The sequence below is a fragment of the Crinia signifera genome, chromosome 6 (genome assembly GCF_055691185.1).
Source record: "Crinia signifera chromosome 6, ASM5569118v1, whole genome shotgun sequence".
NCBI classification, from domain to species: domain Eukaryota; kingdom Metazoa; phylum Chordata; class Amphibia; order Anura; family Myobatrachidae; genus Crinia; species Crinia signifera.
Window position 1 is genome coordinate 161,739,992 of NC_139222.1, and position 19,403 is coordinate 161,759,394.

A 19,403-nucleotide genomic window follows, 5' to 3' on the forward strand; every position below is an offset into this window, starting at 1 on the left:
CCCACCCCGGTCCTCCTCCGTCACACAGCAGTTACTGCATTTGACGGCTGTCTTCCCCCGAGCAGTTAGCAGACCAAGTGTTGGTACTTCAGTCCGCACACGGTACTCCTGCCGGCTTGGTGAATTCAGCCAGTCAGTGTAGGTATACGTCAGGTGCCGTACGATTCAGGCTCTGGGACGATACACACTGCTCAGCATTGTATGCCTAGATTGGAACCAGTCCATTAGACACAGTGGGGCAGATGTATTAAGCCTGGTGAAGAGATAAACTGGAGATAAAGTGGAAGGAGATAACGCACCGGCCAATCAGATCCCAACTGTCATATTTCAAACACAGCTGATTGGCTGGTGCGTTAACTCTTCCAAGTTATCTCCACTTTATCTCCAGTTTATCTCTTCTCCAGGCTTAATACATCTGCCCCAGTGTGTCGGTTGGACTAACAGTAACGCTCTCAGTTAATGCGTCAATTTTCTGTGATTCTGTGAGGAGACCTGCAAAACATGCACTGTTGGTAGCTCTCGAGGACTAGGGTTGGCTACCCCAGTATTAAGATGTAGTAAGAGATAAAATTGAAGGTGATAACTAGCTGTCATTTTTTAAACCCCTGTAACTTGACAGTGAGGGGCTGATTGGCTGGTGCATGATCACCTCCAAATGTATCTCTTAACCAAATTGAATACAGCTTCCCCAAAGTTCTAAACAATGCAACACACCATATATACTGTAGGTCTGAACACCAGTACAGTGGCACTTTTGAGTGAAGGGGTGTAGACATGGGCCAAATACACTGTGAAGGGCAGCTTAGTGAAAATATGCATGCAAAGTCTATTTGGCCGGGCGATAGCGATGCTGCATTTTGCTATTACTCGTTGTGCACACACGGGGCAATTCTGGATAATCTTCTAGGAGATTATGACGATCTAGCCAAAATCATCTGGCTGAATAGCACTGTCTTGGAAAAAAATGGGTAGTGTGTAAATCTGCGCAAAAAGTCCGCTTGTATTCTAGTTGAATAACATCTATTGTCATTAGGTTGACACAAGCATTAGGTGGACATGGGGAAGGTCGACGTGTTTTTCACATATTTTTGTCTCGAATGTCAACACAGTCGACATGGACACTGTATTGGTGCACTGCATCCCCTCACATGGCTTGCTGCACTTACCATGCCTCGGGCCCTAATGGATGGTAGGGCGTGAAATACCGCCTGTCGGCACATGTCGGTTAAAAAAAAAAGTTAAAAAAACCCATGTCAACCTTTTGACTGTTCCCCTTCCCCATGTCAACCTAGACCCATGTCAACCTTTTGAGGGTGTCAACCTAAGGGCTGTCAACCTTCAGTGGTCGACCTTCCTGTGGTTGAGCTAGTGACCGTACATCATCTCAAGGACAGTTTACCCATCTCCCAGTTAATGCAAGTTTTCCACAACAATAGCAATAGCAAGAGAGACCAGACCCAGATAATGGAGATGAAAACAAGATTTTCAGAAAGGGGTTATTCAAAAAAGACCATCAATGAGTGCCTCCCGAAAGCTCATATGAGAATGGTGACTGTGGAGTCGACGTATAAAACAGTGATAAGGGAGGAGTGATAAAGTGCCTGGTACTTTATCACCGGCCAATCAGCTAACTGTCCCTTTCTAAACCCAGCCTTTAACTTAAAGGCCCCCCATACACTACGCGATTTGGGCCCGATTTCATCAGATTCTGGAGTATTTGGCAGAGAAATAGGGTGAAATTGCCCAAATCGCGTAGGGTATGACATCCGATCTGATCCGATGCGCGGTCCCGTGCACATTGGATCAGATCGTGATGTCGGACGGTCTGCACATAAGATTGATATTATGTGCAGCCGGCAGGGAGCAGGTCCGTGGGAGCGGGGACCGGAGAGCAGGGTCCGGGCCGTGGGAGCGGCGCTAGCGGCAGGAGAGGTGGCAGAGAGCGAGGTCCGGTCCAGCTGCGGGGGTAGTGGGCTAGCGGTAGCAGGACTGGAGCGGTAGTGGCAGGCGGGGAGCGGGGACCGCATAACAGAGTCGGGTAGCGGCGAGCGGGAGAATAGGAAACATCCTATTCAAAAGACTGGGCGGCCGCTGATTGGCTGAGCTCTCGGCCAATCAGCGGCCACCCAGTCTTTTGAATAGGATGTTTCCTATTCTCCCGCTCGCCGATACCTGGACTCTGTTATGCGGTCCCCGCTCCCCGTCTGCCGCTACCTCTCCAGTCCTGCCGCTAGCCCAATACCCCTGCAGCTGGACCGGATCTGCTCCCCGCCACCTGACACCACCCCGCCTGTAAGCTCCCCCAGACCCTGCTGTCCTGCAGCTCCCCCGGATTTACATGTGATAAATCGATACAATTTATCACATGTAAAAAATGGCACATCAAGTGCCAAATCATTTTAGGAGCTGCTGGGGGATCTCAGTGGAAATCGGGCCAACATTAGGCCGACTTGTCCTTAGGATGTCAGGTTGGTCCTAAAGAAGCCTATCTGTAAAGCGTACGCAGACCCACTGCACTCGCAGTGTGTGTGTCCCCCAGCTCCCCGTCCCCCATTGAATGTATTTTGATTGTGTCTAGTTTAAACTGTTGCGTTACCATCGGACACCAGTCGTTACTGGGTCCGGCGAGTCATAGAAGCGGTATGAAGTGGCGCCCACCACCGCAACCCTCTGACTCTTACATACCCACCCCGGTCCTCCTCCGTCACACAGCAGTTACTGCATTTGACGGCTGTCTTCCCCCGAGCAGTTAGCAGACCAAGTGTTGGTACTTCAGTCCGCACACGGTACTCCTGCCGGCTTGGTGAATTCAGCCAGTCAGTGTAGGTATACGTCAGGTGCCATACGATTCAGGCTCTGGGACGATACACACTGCTCAGCATTGTATGCCTAGATTGGAACCAGTCCATTAGACACAGTGTGTCGGTTGGACTAACAGTAACACTCTCAGTTAATGCGTCAATTTTCTATAAAAGTGTTATATCCTAGAGACACACTGGGGCAGATGTATTAAGCCTTAACAAGAGATAAATGCAAGTGTGATAAGGAGAGATAAACGTGCAGCCAATCAGCTCCTTACTGACTTTTTTACAAACACAGCCTGCAACATGGCAGTTAGCAGGTGACTGGCTCTCCTTATCACCCTTGGATTTATCTCTTGTTAAAGCTTAATACATCTGCCCCAATGTAACAAGCACCATCCCATTCAATAATTGTATAAAAATTTAAATAGATGGCTATGTTCGTCAGCAAATAATAAAAATACCATTGGGGAAGATATCACAGTGGGGACCCGCTGCATGAGGATTCAGTATCCTTTCTAATTAACACTGTCCGTGTCTTTATGTGTATTTTTTATGTAAATATTTCGCAATTGTTTTATGAGTAAATTGAAATAAAAGTTACGTTTTATATAAACCTTTTCCAGTGCACCACATAGTGACACCCTTTCCTTTTTCCCACCAAATTGCTTAAATTTATATCCGTGGTAGCACCGCCTCATCAAGTAATAACCACCTGATAACATTAACACATTACGGGCCAGACATAGATTTTTACATGACCTTATTGGAGTACACCCTATCCCACAATTACTTTTTTTTCAATGGTAAATTTTACCAACAGACCACAGGATGCGCGATGGGATCGGCGGTGGCTCTGTCATTCGCCAATGCATTCATGTGGGAAGTTGAATGTGACCTTTTTTTGACGGATCCCAGTATAACACCTCTAGTGCATCTATATTTTTTCGTTATATAGATGACCTTTTGCTTTTTTGGAGAGGCACAGAGGATAGATTGTGTAGCATTGTGGCAAATCAAAATAATTCTGACATTAAACTGAGGTAAACTTCCTAGATCTTAACATCAATATTCAATCTGGATCTATTCAAACTAGTCTATATGCTAAACCAACGGACCGCAACACATTGCTGTGGCATAACAGCTTCCATCCGTTGGCCACCACAAGAGGACTGCCTTACTCTCAGTTCATTAAGGTTTGCAGGGCCACTAGCAACCCTGAGGAGACCGACAGACAACTCGATAAGATGCTTAACAAATTCTTGCAGAGAGGGTACCCACACAAAGAGTTGGTGAAGGCCAGGGACAGAGCTAAATCTAGAAACAGAAAAGATCTGTTCTGTGGGTCCCCACATAATAAAACAGGTAAAATCTTACCATGGGTACAGGAATACAACACCGAGAGTAACCACGTCAAGAAAATGGCAAAAGCTCTCTGGCCGATGTTGACATCGGATGCTGAATTACCTGAATTACCCTTTGCACAGACACGACTATTGGCAAGTTACACCAGTAGCCCCAACATTAGGACCTAGTGGTTAAGACTGATGTGTCTGCCTTTAAAAGGTCTTAAACCGCAACATTTCCTCATTAGAAGGAATGGCTGCTATCGGTGCCTAGGTTGTGTCACCTGCAGCTATATAACAGTGGGAGACAAGAGACTGCAGATTAGATGGCCCTTAACCTGTTCATCTAAATATATGTCATCATCTGCCGCGGGTTATACTGTCGGCAAACCGAATGCCAGTTCAAGACCTGCTTGGCACAACAGCGAACAGCCACTGGGCAGCCCTCTCCACTGGAAGTAGTGACCAACCGATGGCCCACCACTTCATGCAAATGGAACATGGGATGGCCACCTTACAGTACAAAATTATCGACCAGGTGCCAGCTAGTGCACGGGGTGGCAACAGAGCTAAAAAACTGCTACAGATAGAATTCAGATGGCTTTTCCATCTGGATACTATCAGCCCAAGGGGACTGAATGACTCCCTTGGGTTAATACACTTTGGGCTAAATTCTCTATGCTTCAAAAGTGATAAAATTGAGAGTGATAAACAGCCAGCCAATCAGCTCCTACCTGCCATGTCACAGACTGTGTTTGAAAAATGTCAGACAGGAGCTGATTGGCTGGCTGTTTATCACTCTTCATTTTATCACTTTTGAAGCTTAGAGAATCTGGTCCTTTATCTGAAAATAGATTCTCTCCAGCAGCATTGACTATTTATTTAATTTGACATTAGGCCAATATTAATATATATGTACAGCACATTCAGCAAAACTTATGGGTTTCAGTTAAGTCCATATTAGTAGATTTTGTATTCATACACAGAATGTCAGTATTAAGTTTTAGCCATACAGCTTATTGTTCGTATTTAAGAGTTTTTTTTTTTTTTTGCACAATCGGTAAAAATACCTCAGCCTATGTTTACTGGGAGAGTCTTTCTAGATTTGAAAGATGTTTTATGTATATTTTTTAATGTATTGTCCTTCTCGATTTTTCACATTTTTTCAACTAGCACTGTCACTTTAAACATTTTCTGTGCAAAATTGCACAGTCTTCCTATTACTGCTGGGGATCGCACCTAGGTGTAGAGACCCGCATATAGTTTTATTTCACAACTGTTTTATATATTAGCACTAAGATGCATATTTGTATAATATTTATTTATTTACAGTTTTTTATATAGCGCAGCAGATTCCGTTGCACTTTACAATAGTAGACAGTGATAAAACAAACTGGGTAACAACAGACAGACTTGGAGGTAGGAGTGTTCTGCTGCAAGCTTACAATCTTGAACACAAGAATCGTTTATAATTTAGCACATTGTTTATGTTGATCCCCAGGTGCGTTCCCAGGTGCTCTCTGTTGCCATTACACTGGCCGGATGCCAGCTCAGTCACCCCCACCGGAAGTGAAGAGCCTGGACCGGAAGTTGGGCGGGTGGCATGACCGAATGGACAGTTGGGTGCCGGGAGGACAGGAGGAGTCCTTAGGGGTAAGTGTGTGTATTTAAATTGTTTCTTTTGGCACTGTTTCTCATCCTGATGAAGGGGTCTGGAACCCCGAAACGTAGATTAAAAGTGTCTCACCATGTTTAAACCTGCTTCTTGGGTCCCTGAGTGCCGCCGGCGAATAAGAGTACATACAGTGACAGACAGTGCACATCTGCAAGGCACCAGGGCAAGTTACCCCGCTTCAGGGATATATATATATATTAGAATAGGGTGCGCTAGAATCAATTTTTAATGATACCACCACCTTTTTAGGTTAAAACCTCTTATAGAGGAATTCTGCATTTTTTTATTTGCATAAGAATCACAATGATAAAAACATTCGATAAAATATACACAGTACATGTTTTTCTCCCATAAAAGAATGCTTGATGACCCTACGCGTTTTGTCTCAACGACTTCATCAGGGAAATTCAAAGCGAAAAAATATATTCAATTCAAGGATTCCTTTTCAAAAGGTCCTTCATTGATAAAAATCAGGAGATCGGGGAAAAATCCACATAGGTAGAACGATAAAAATAAGCAAATGCTCAAAAAATATTTTTGTCGGTTGAGAGGGGCTGATTCCATAGAGATACCAGAGAAATAATGCTCCTACATATGCCTCCTCCAAACCGAATGGAGAAACGACATGGAGGCATATGTGGATGTTCACCGGAGGACACCAGGGCATCTAGAATCAGCACTGTGAGCAATGCTGGCATTTTAGCATTTTGGGGATCTCGCACAGCAACATTGACACTCAAAGGGTTAATATATAGATATCACTTTCGAAGTTCTCAAATTACATATATTTCATTTTACATTTCAAGAACTTACCGAAATACATAATCATGTGCATCAATCTCCTTGCCAAGGCGAGATGCATTGAGAATGCCCCCATTCCCCACCACGGCACAGCTAACGCAGTGTGGAAACTCTTCCCTCTTCTTTGAGAGGAGCAGTTGTTGATCTGGTACATGAGGGAGAGCAGAGACCACCTCTCGGACCACTAAACAATTTAATAAAGAGTTAATGTTGTTTCATTGAAATCAAATTTTAGGAAGTTTCAAGAATTTATTAGTGGTCGTAGAATGATGTTCCTCTAAAGTTTGTAATCTACTAACTTCAGCATTATGGTAAGAGCCAAAGTTAGTTTTGATGAGGAAAGTTTAGTATGCCACTACACAGACTCAGCTCTACTTAGCATTTGCAGGGGGCATCTTAATCTTTCCTCTGTTCAGTGTTGGGAGACGAGTCCTGTTTCACTCCTATGAGAGAATTGATTAATTCACACTGCACAGAAAAGCCTGTGCTGCGCTGGGGAGAGAGGCTGTGCTACAGTGGCAGCCTGTCCGTAGAATTATGCAACATGCAACACTGTATGGGGGGTGGACATATGTGCATTGTGTAATCAGCTGCATTTTAAGATAGAGAAAGTGACCTCAAGAAGTGTTACTGTAGAGATAGTTATTGTGATGTATATATTACTAATTTACCTGTGGAGTTTAATTCCATCCAGCCAAACGGTGGAATGAAATGTTCCAGTCTGTCCCATTCCTTGCTACTGAAGTGACGATTATCCATGAATATTGTGATGTGAGGAAGAAACTTGTCTTTCATCCAGGGAGAGTGAAGTGATTTGATTTTTACAGACATGGGGCAACTCTAGTGACATAGATCAAAATGGAAAATAATTTTGCTTGCATGTGCACAGATTTCATAAGTATATCAACACAAAAAAATTAATTAAATAAATAAATAAAATAAAAACTCTGCTCTATGCCAAAGCTTTCCTGGAATATATTAATTAATTAATTGTGATTTATATAGCGCACACATATTCCGCAGCGCTTTACAGAGAATATTTCAACATTCACATCAGTTCCTGCCCCAGTGGAGTTTACAATCTATATTCCCTACCACATGTACACGCACACACACACATTCTAGGGGTAATTTTTTTTATTGGGAGCCAATTAGCCTACCAGTATATTTTTGGATTGTGGCAGGAAACCGGAGTACCCGGAGGAAACCCACACAAGTACGGGGAGAATATACAAACTCTGCACAGTTAGGGCCATGGTTGGAATCAAACCCATGACCTCAGCGCTGTGAGGCAGTAATGGTAACCAGTACACCGTCCGTGCTGCACATGTCCATATATCTATATATGACAACATAGTACACATAGGGCCTCATTCATGTGTTTTAGCCCTGCCAAAATTCATACAACAGATCTATTATGTGCAGACTATCCATATGCCGCGATCACATAACGTGCCAAGATGCCTTTGCGATCGCATAACTAAGAGGCAGCAAAACTGCAGGTGTGTCATGGCCATTATCAAAGTATGTATCTGCCTTCAGCTATGATCCTTTACATGGGGTAAATTTACTAAGGTCGACCGTAAACATCTGATCCCTGTAGGAACGGGTACGAACAGAATCTGCCGTGAACCGCCCCAAACTACAAATGGAGATTATAGAAAATTTACAATCCTGATTCGTATTTGCCAATGTCATAGCCATTCGTATTTGGCTGCCGTATTACCGGCAGCCAAATACGTATGAGCTACCAGAATCATACGGATCAGTCAGATCCATGCGATGCTACCCTGTGTAAAAAAATATATATAAATAAATAATTTAAAAAATGGTGTGCTGTCCCCCCGCCCAGCAATTACCAGCCCCGGGCTCATTGAGCTGGTCCTGGTTCCAGAATTACAGGGAAAAAGGCTCGGGTCCCCCTGTATTTCTATAACCAGCACCAGGTTCTTGGCCCGGTCCTAGTTCCCAAAATACGGAGGACATTTACATTTTTAACATGGGCATCTATGGTGGGAACCCCCCATAGATGCCCATGCTAATCTTTAACATGGGCTTCTATGGATCTGTGAACAATCAATCAGCCACAGAGCTCCCCTGGAGCCCCTCCTGATTGGTCCAGGGGATTGAGCTCCCCCGGAGCCCCCTCCTAATGAATGACATCACTGGGAACACCCTCAGTTCAGGTCTGGAGCTGCAAGTGTAAACACTGACTGGCTGCTATATTCTTATACTGCAATTTAGATTTTGGTTTGAACACAGCTCACCTAAATCTAAATCTCTCTGCACATGTTACCCACATCTACCCAACCTGCAATGCACATGGTTTTGTGCATTTGTTAAAAAACGCAGTTTTGCGTTCAGTTCTGAATTAGGCCCACTATCTATGACACGTGTATGTGTTGTCATGTATAATAATAATAATAATAATAATAATAATAATAATAATATGAATAATAAAAAAAAAGGTAATAACATTTCTACAAGAAACTCCCTACACCAGGAGAGGGAGCCAATCACAGAACAGGCTATAAATATTTGATATAAATAGATATTAAATCATAGATAATCACGCTGGATCTTATGGGATCAGAGTAGAATACTAGAATATTTATTATGGGGTATTAGACAGGATAATTATGACTTCTTATTGCCATTTTTTGAGGAATAACTAAATGAAAGATTGTTGCAATGTGTCATAATGCACAGCTAGCGACAGGGACTCAGATACAGTAGGTAATAAAAATATGCTGACAAATCCTAATTACTACAATACAGTTTGCCCACTTTTGATTTTAAGCAGACTGGATTAGAAACAAAAGCGTATACACGGATATGATGTCAGACTCTTGGCAACTCCTCTACTCCTTTATCCCTCAATTATATGTAAACATACCTCAATAAACTAAGGATTATACAATATGTTAGTCTTGCACCACACACAGGTTTTATTCATCCTGTTACTGGATAACCAGAGTTTTCGGCTTAAGAGGCAAACTGGAACTCACTAAATGAAGGGACATAGTAGGCACATCCTGAAAGCCCTCATATACACTGAAGCTGAACAAAAAACAAGACTTTTTATTGTGAGTAAGATTTGCATTCATGTAGAAAACTCAGTATCTATAAAGTATAAACAGTCCCTCGTGCTGACTGACTGTGTTTAACCCTAAAAACTCACTTAGAAGGGTTGTATCTTATTTTACCTCAGTTAAGCTTTCTCTGGTTCCCATCAGAATTGACCATTTCTCATGCCCAATGGGCCCTACACACATGCCGATGTGTGTAGGGCGACCTAGCTGTGCTACGTCGGGCCGTTCTGCTCAGCACACAAAGCTGACAGCCCACACACAGAGCGAGCTGTCAGCTCTGTGTGCTAAGCGAGCAGGCAGCGCCAGTGTTCTCTGGTGGGAGAACCCTGCCGATGCCGATATTGATGGACACTGTTCATCAATTTCGGCCAGCGACAAAGACGCGTGGGGACGTGCATTGCAGTCGATATAGCCCCCACACACACAGCGATGTGAGGGCATATTCTAAGCGACTTTGCCAAACTAAGCAAAGTATAATATCTCTTGTCTTCTTCAGACTTCCCCACGAGCCAGCCCCTCTTATGCCCTCGGCCCACTACAAATGCCCTTTAAGACCCCTTCTGATGCTCCTCGTGTCATCAGACTCCTTCACATGCCCCTTTATGCAGGGTCGGCAACAGAAATTTTGGGGCCCCATACATTGATATCTCTGAGGGCCCCCCCAAACACCCCCTTTTCTGGGACATAAACTGAAAGCGCATGCCCATTACTGGAGTGGTGTGCTCTATCACATTGATGTACTCAATAATCCCACGGTCTGCACTTTAGCACGCTGACACACTCCCTCACCCTGCACTCTATCAATTGATATGCTCCCTCACAAGCCGGTCTGCATACTGACGCACTCTCTCACCCCGTGCTCTGCGCTTTAGCAAACTGGCGCACTCCCTCACCCTGCGTCCTGCGTTCTATCACTCTGACACACTCCCTTACCCTGCAGCCTGCACTCTATCACACTGACACACTCCCTCACCCCACATCCTGCGCTCTATCACTCTGACCCGCTCCCTTACCCTGCAGCCTGCGCTCTATCACACTGATACGCTCCCTTACCCTGCGCTCTATCACACTGATGCACTCCTTCACCCCACAGCCGGCGCTCTATCACACTGATGCATTCCCTCCACGCGGCTCTTGCTCTCATACTTACGCAGTCCCTCATGCCCCAGGCTGTGATCTATTACACAACATGCTCCATACTCCCCCCCCCCCCCCCTGCAGCCTAATGACTACTGACTCTCCCCACTAGTGCCAACCCTGGTATGCTGTAACCTAACCCTTACCTCCCCCCGCCCCCTAACCATAACCCACCCCACATGTATGCACACACACCACTTACTCTTACCTCAGAAACACCAGCAGGGTGCAGCGTTACTGCTGGGCATCCCTGCCTGGAACTTCCTGGAACTGCAGCCTCTGTTCCTGCTCAGACAGCAGCACCAGCATCGATCTGTGTGAATGCCATGTAGCCCCGCCCCCATTGAGCCCAGTGTATCCCTGCCCCCATTAAGCCCCGTTTAGCTCCGCCCACATCCCTCCAAGTTGGGGGGGGGGCAGCCACACAAAGCAGTGTGGCTATCTGAGCAGCTGATAGGCTGCAAGTCAAGACACTGCGGGGATCAAAGCTGTGGGATGGCTGAGCAGGTGTGGGGTGGGGAGTGGATGACTCTGGGGCCCCTCAAATCGTCGGGCCCGGGTCAGCTGTCCTCTTTGACCCCCCTAGACCTGTATATCCACAGGATGTGGTGAGCTCGATATGAAAGCAATGAAAGAAAAAAACAATATGTGTATAAGTGACACAATAATAAAATGACGTGAGTGGGGTATAGGGGGTCCCAGTAACTGATGTCGTACCGAAACTCACACTGAAAGGGTGTGTTTGAAGTGTATAAAGGTATCTTTAAGTTAGGGGTGCACCCACTGTGACAGGAACACTGACTTTGACGTGCGTACCAAACTCACTCGTGCAATATGAAGATAAAGTGCATAAAGGTATCTTTTGAAGCTCAACAACATAGGACACCAGCCATACGGATAAGGTGGTCCAAAATGGTGGCGTACCGTACTCACTGCAAATGCAGGTAATCGACGTCTATAAAGGTATCTTTCACCAAGACAATCCACTTGGCATCCACTCCTATCATTTCCCTCAGATGGATATAACGGAAGACAAATGGAAAGTGCCAGTCTCAGAATAAAATATTTAATGAAAAAAAGGTGTACAGTGACCAATTTGGCCAATAGCCACTATACTACTAAAACAAGGTAACAAAAACTCACTTGTCCTCCAACATGTTTCGGCGGTCCCAGCCGCCTTTATCAAGGATAGACAGTGAGTGAATCATACAGGGTTTATATAGCACGATGGAGGAGCCACTTCCGGTTCAGCCTAATCAGGGTGAACGGGACTTATTACCTTATGTAAAATCCCTATAAACACCTCTAATCATGTGCCCGCTTAGCGTATAAGCACATACTTTAATTCCCTTTAGAAAATATGTTTATATCCTCTAGAATAGGTATTATATTCATTGCGGGGATACCTACTTCCGGGACGTGGAATATAAACATATTTTCATATTTTCTAAAGGGAATTAAAGTATGTGCTTATACGCTAAGCGGGCACATGATTAGAGGTGTTTATAGGGATTTTACATAAGGTAATAAGTCCCGTTCACCCTGATTAGGCTGAACCGGAAGTGGCTCCTCCATCGTGCTATATAAACCCTGTATGATTCACTCACTGTCTATCCTTGATAAAGGCGGCTGGGACCGCCGAAACATGTTGGAGGACAAGTGAGTTTTTGTTACCTTGTTTTAGTAGTATAGTGGCTATTGGCCAAATTGGTCACTGTACACCTTTTTTTCATTAAATATTTTATTCTGAGACTGGCACTTTCCATTTGTCTTCCGTTATATCCATCTGAGGGAAATGATAGGAGTGGATGCCAAGTGGATTGTCTTGGTGAAAGATACCTTTATAGACGTCGATTACCTGCATTTGCAGTGAGTACGGTACGCCACCATTTTGGACCACCTTATCCGTATGGCTGGTGTCCTATGTTGTTGAGCTTCAAAAGATACCTTTATGCACTTTATCTTCATATTGCACGAGTGAGTTTGGTACGCACGTCAAAGTCAGTGTTCCTGTCACAGTGGGTGCACCCCTAACTTAAAGATACCTTTATACACTTCAAACACACCCTTTCAGTGTGAGTTTCGGTACGACATCAGTTACTGGGACCCCCTATACCCCACTCACGTCATTTTATTATTGTGTCACTTATACACATATTGTTTTTTTCTTTCATTGCTTTCATATCGAGCTCACCACATCCTGTGGATATACAGGTCAAGCGCCATCAATCCCTCATCTTTTCTGAACACGTCTTGCAAGCTAGGATTATTGAGTGGTCCTCTTTTCGGGATTGAGGCTGCAGGGACTTTATAGCGCCTTGGGACTTTTTCTTATTTGTTATTTGTTTTGTCTTTCACACTTGGATATATCGTTCTAGGCTGCTGTTATGTTTATCCATAGAAATACACGCCAACAGCACATTGATACTGTATTTTCACTAGAGGAAATAGGCGACATAGAAATTCTAGATGATACACTGGATAATATCATGTCTAGATTGGAGAAAACTCTATTAAAAGAGAGTCGACTTTGGTGGGAAGTGACGACTCTAGAGAAGTACCTCACCGTCAAACTAATCCCTAAGGGTTTACAGATCCAGAAAAGGGCTTCATTTAATAACCCCTCTGAAAAATTCACCCAGAGGTGGGAACAAATCCTGAATATATGCTCCATCTCATTAATGGAGCTCATTATTCAGGAAAGGAAATCTGAAATGGAGGATGTTGAATCAAACATCGCTAAATTAGAGTCTCTTATTGATCCGTTTAAAAATCAAGCGGAGTAAAAAGAGTTAGAAGGTAAAATAAATTTGAAACTTCAGAAAAATGAAAAAGATTTGATGAGAAGGAAACAAAAAAAGTTTCAACGGGACAAAGCTTCGGTGGATGGGGCAAAAGACGGCGCACGCTCTGGGAGACCCGGTCCAGGGCCACCAGATATACGTCGTCGCCCACTCACTGCAAACCCTGGTCCCAGAAAGAACTCTAGAAAAAGACAACAAAACTTTCAATCACCTATTAGACCAAAACCACTCTATAGTGAAGCAGTTAAAACTAATTTAAACCCACCCAGGACGCCTTTACCACAAAGGACTCCTAGGGGCCATAACCCTAAATCATGGAAAAGAGTACCGTTTAGGAGACCTTTTAAAAATTGGGAAGAAAGGAGAAATGACCCAGTATTTCCTGAACAACAGAGTTTTAGGAATAGAGAGACCATAAGGGGAGATCGTCCTAATTGGGTTGATCACTATACTTCACATAACAGGTTTAATACTCTAGAACACCCGCCCACTAGGTCAAATTTTTTAGACCAGAATCGCCAATCATGGAGAATCAATTAATTACTCCCCTCTCTTCCGTTAATGTAAGAAAGAGGGTTAAGAGGGGTAAGAGAGGTGGGACCCGTAAAAGGATTAGAAATAAAAAGAAAAAGAAAATTAAATATTCACCATCCAATATTGTAGATACTGAAGAACATGTCACAAAGATTTATAACCTTAGTGACCACAGTTTATCTGAAGGGGAAACCCTTGTTCTACAAAAAGGACTGAAATATGCCCCTAGCAACTCTATTAATTTTTTCGATCTATATTTGGATGTGAACAAATTTATTCGTAAGATAACCTTGAAGAAATTTTTTGCGAATAAAGAGTCGGTTGAGCAGGAGCTTATTATTAATCCTTTTAAAAAGCCCTCAGTATTTAACCCTCAATACATTAAAGGTTGTTTCATCGAATCATTCCAAAAATTGGTGAATAATGAATTGAATATACTTAAGGATAATCTACCAACCATGAGGCATAACATGTCGACTATAGAAAGAGAGGCGATTGAATCCCTTAAGAACAACACCAATTTGATCATTAAACCCGCCGACAAAGGCGGGGCGGTGGTGGTTTTAAACAAATCCATGTACATAGCTGAGGCAATGCGCCAATTAAATGACGGTATTACGTACAGGAAATTAAAGACCGATCCTTCACAAAGAATCCTTCTAGATTTAAGAAAATTGGTCGATGGGTTTGTTGCCCTGGGCACCATAACAGGGGAAACGGCTGAATTTTTGGTAAGAGATGAGTACTCAGTTCCAGTGCTATATCTCTTGCCGAAAATACACAAAAATTCCAGTAATCCCCCAGGACGCCCAATTGTTGCAGGTACAAACAGCATAACTGCCAATTTGTCCTATTTCATAGACCAACATCTGCAACCCCTTGTTATTACTAATAGGTCTCATTTAAAAGACACTAAAGATGTCCTAAATAAAATCAAGATGATAAATTGGGATGAAAACTGCTTCTTTGTCACTGCGGATGTTACATCCCTGTATACAATTATCAAACATACAGATGGAGTTCAGGCAGTGAAACAATCCCTCTTAGAAACGGACACCAGTCCCGATCTACAAAATTTGTTAATACAAGGTATCGAATTCATCTTGACCAATAATTACTTTAATTTCAATGGAGTGTTTTTTAATCAGGAGGTTGGCACAGCCATGGGGACCAGATTCGCCCCCAGCTATGCCAACATGTTCATGGCCAGATGGGAGAACCTGATGGTATGGCATGGTCATGGCTGGGAGGCGAATCTGGTCCAATGGTGGCGCTATATTGACGACGTACTATTTGTATGGAGAGGTCAGGAAACGGAACTGCTTAAATTTTGTGAGTACCTGAATTCCAATGAGTTTAATATTAAACTAACTTATGACATTAGTAAAGTTGAAGTCAATTTCTTGGATTTAAGGATTTATGTAGAGAATATGCAGATCGAGACCACATTGTATTACAAACCGTCTGACTCCAACTCCTATATTAATCCATCCAGCAATCATCTAAAAAGATGGATAACGAATGTCCCTAAAGGGCAGTTCGTACGTCTTAAGCGCAACTGTTCAAATAGTGCCAACTTCGAAACTAGTGCTTCAAAAATGAAGGACAAATTTGTCAATAAAGGTTATAATCCTTTATTGGTTGAAGGGGCGTTGGATGAAACGAGATCATTGATAAGAGAAGATCTTCTTAAAGATAAAAATGACAACACTTCTGCAAACTCAAATTATACTATAGCATTCAGTACTCAGTATAATGCTTATCATAAATCAATAGAACAGATCTTTAAAAGGAACTGGAAGTTGTTATTGGAAGACCCCATTCTCACGAACATTTTACCATCTACCCCTAAATTCATCTACAGGAGGGCTGCCAACCTCAAAGATAAATTGGTAAACAGTGCTTTCACAGAAAAAGGCATCATGTCGACACGCAACAACGGTTTTCACCGTTGCGGTGATTGCGCCATGTGTAAAGCTTATCCATCCACCATAAGGAAATTCACAGAGTTCAAATTAAATAATTTTAACATTAAACCCAGACAGTTTATTACATGCAATTCCAATTATGTAGTATACGCCATTCGCTGTGCATGTGATAAATTGTATGTCGGCAAGACCAAGAGAAATTTGAAAATACGTCTTGCCGAACATGTGCGAAATATAAAGAGAGGGTTTAAAGATCATCCCTTCTCTTTACATTTCTTAGAAGTTCACAATAGTTCCCTAAAAGCCATCACGGGCTTTTGGGGTTTAGAAAATGTTAAATGCAACTGGCGACATAACAATAGGGACATTAGGTTAGCCCAAACTGAGATGAGGTGGATTTTCAATCTATCCACTCTTGCCCCACACGGCTTGAACCATGAATTCGAGTTGAAATGGTTTTTATAATTTTTTATATATATTTTTATACTTTTAATATGTATATTAATTTGCATAGCATTTTATAAATAATATTGTATTGTAAATTGCATACTTTGTAAATGGAGGAACCACAGACCTTATCCCATGTATTTATTTATTTTTTCTAGATACTTCAAGCACCTTAAACAATATACATTATATCCCGTATATGCATTATCCCGTTTGAATTGTTATTCAGCACTTGCACTTTAAGCAGGATTCATAGTTGCGTTCCATTAGACGGAAATAAGCCTTATCTATGAACCGCATTACAAGTGAGATATCACTAAGATACACCCCGAGTGCCACAGTCATCATGCCCGGCATCTGACACTTCCGGGTATGCGTTCCACGCACAGGAAGATGTCACCAGCCGATAAACGATGGTGCGCTTCATTCATCTATTTCCGGTCTTCCGGGCGTGCGTTCCACGTCCCGGAAGTAGGTATCCCCGCAATGAATATAATACCTATTCTAGAGGATATAAACATATTTTCTAAAGGGAATTAAAGTATTACAAGTAAAGTATACGCTAAGCGGGCACATGATTAGAGGTGTTTATAGGGATTTTACATAAGGTAATAAGTCCCGTTCACCCTGATTAGGCTGAACCGGAAGTGGCTCCTCCATCGTGCTATATAAACCCTGTATGATTCACTCACTGTCTATCCTTGATAAAGGCGGCTGGGACCGCCGAAACATGTTGGAGGACAAGTGAGTTTTTGTTACCTTGTTTTAGTAGTATAGTGGCTATTGGCCAAATTGGTCACTGTACACCTTTTTTTCATTAAATATTTTATTCTGAGACTGGCACTTTCCATTTGTCTTCCGTTATATCCATCTGAGGGAAATGATAGGAGTGGATGCCAAGTGGATTGTCTTGGTGAAAGATACCTTTATAGACGTCGATTACCTGCATTTGCAGTGAGTATGGTACGCCACCATTTTGGACCACCTTATCCGTATGGCTGGTGTCCTATGTTGTTGAGCTTCAAAAGATACCTTTATGCACTTTATCTTCATATTGCACGAGTGAGTTTGGTACGCACGTCAAAGTCAGTGTTCCTGTCACAGTGGGTGCACCCCTAACTTAAAGATACCTTTATACACTTCAAACACACCCTTTCAGTGTGAGTTTCGGTACGACATCAGTTACTGGGACCCCCTATACCCCACTCACGTCATTTTATTATTGTGTCACTTATACACATATTGTTTTTTTCTTTCATTGCTTTCATATCGAGCTCAACACATCCTGTGGATATACAGGTCAAGCGGCATCAATCCCTCATCTTTTCTGAACACGTCTTGCAAGCTAGGATTATTGAGTGGTCCTCTTTTCGGGATTGAGGCTGCAGGGACTTTATAGCGCCTTGGGACTTTTTCTTATTTGTTATTTGTTTTCTCTTTGACCCCCCTTGTTGCAGGGCATGCCTTTCTGTGCCTTTTATGTGCCATCATTTCTATCCAGTTGACTCTTATTTGCAATCAGACCCTCCAAATACATCATATGTGCCATCTGTCCCCTCAAGATGTCTCTCATGTGCCATCAGACCATTAGCAGGCTGGGCAAGGGGGATGAATGCCAGCTCACCCCCCCCCCCAGGGCCATCTTAAAACATTATGGGCCCCCGGGCAAAGCAGTCCAGTGAGGCCCCTACCTACACAACCTTGTGAGTGCTGCTTTCATCTGCTATTTATATGGGCTACATGGCTAAAGCAGGCACCCGAGCAAATGTATGCTTAATGCTAACTTCTGTGTGTGTGCATGTGTATATATATATATATATATATATATATATATATATGAAATGAGTGTCACTCCTGGACTTTCTTTCAAAACGAAAACTCCAATGTTTATTGTCTACGGCGTCTTGGGCTAACATGGCCTTCAGGACACACACGCAAAGGGGGGTTATTCTGGTTGACTCGCTCGGATACAAATATGCTCGGAGTGCGCATCTTAGCCTACTGCGCATGCATAGTGTATGCTATGCCCATTTGCAAAGGCTGACATCTGGAACTCAACAGGCACAAAGCTGCCTTCGAGCGCACTTGGGCAATAACTGGATGTTAACCTGGGCGTATACATCGGTGTTGACAATAAAGTGCGCTCGGGACGCTAGAGCAGAAAAACCTTCTGCCCAAAAAAACGGGTTTCTTGCCTCGCAGGCCAGCCGCCTTACCGCCTCCACATTCGCTCAGGCAACCAACACGCACAGTAACTAAAATACTTACACCTGCACACAATACTAACCCATGCACTACTCCATTTTCTCTCATTAACCAATTACCTAACTACAAGCCACACACAAAAGGGAAACACACATTTCCAGGTCAAACATTTTCCTTTGTCTGCATTCATAGGTCTTTTTTAGTAAAATGTTTCCCCCCACCCCCCCCCCCACAAATATAGGAGGTTTGCTAACTGCTATTATGCGCCATTTCTAAAACTTCAACCTTAATACACAAGTGCGCCTATCATGTTAGGATAATTTCACACACGATTACAAGAAGTTGGCATGTGTCAACTCTCATACTTGCATGCAAACACAACCATAATGTCATTACATTACACACATCTATCTGATCATGTATTCAAATACCACTGATGTGTTTGTATACATGTGACTGGCAATTTTTTATTTTTCTGTTTGATTTTTTTTCGGCACGTCCAGAACATTTGAACATTATGCCCCTCTCTGTCGCCACCCACCAATGGGGTTTGGATACATTGTACACATGTGTATAAGTATTTATATATGTGGTGTAAAGTGGAGGGTACTGAATACATGTTGGTGTGTGTGT

General features: G+C 43.1%; 1 protein-coding gene and 1 long non-coding RNA gene across 2 annotated transcripts in view; one reads left to right on the forward strand and one right to left on the reverse strand.

Annotated features, from left to right (window-relative positions):
* ST6GALNAC1 (ST6 N-acetylgalactosaminide alpha-2,6-sialyltransferase 1) overlaps positions 1-19,403 on the reverse strand; it is a 54,032-nt gene that overhangs the window by 34,163 nt on the left and 466 nt on the right. Inside the window, exons 2-3 of the mRNA XM_083145502.1 lie at positions 7,295-7,463; positions 6,636-6,807 (exon numbers count right to left, since the gene is read on the reverse strand). Coding sequence (XP_083001628.1) covers positions 6,636-6,807; positions 7,295-7,463 — 341 coding nt within the window. The remainder of the gene's footprint in view (positions 1-6,635; positions 6,808-7,294; positions 7,464-19,403) is intronic.
* LOC146007126 (uncharacterized) overlaps positions 5,653-19,403 on the forward strand; it is an 83,054-nt gene continuing 69,303 nt past the window's right edge. The window contains exon 1 of the long non-coding RNA XR_014444246.1: positions 5,653-5,800. This is a non-coding gene — a long non-coding RNA (uncharacterized LOC146007126). The remainder of the gene's footprint in view (positions 5,801-19,403) is intronic.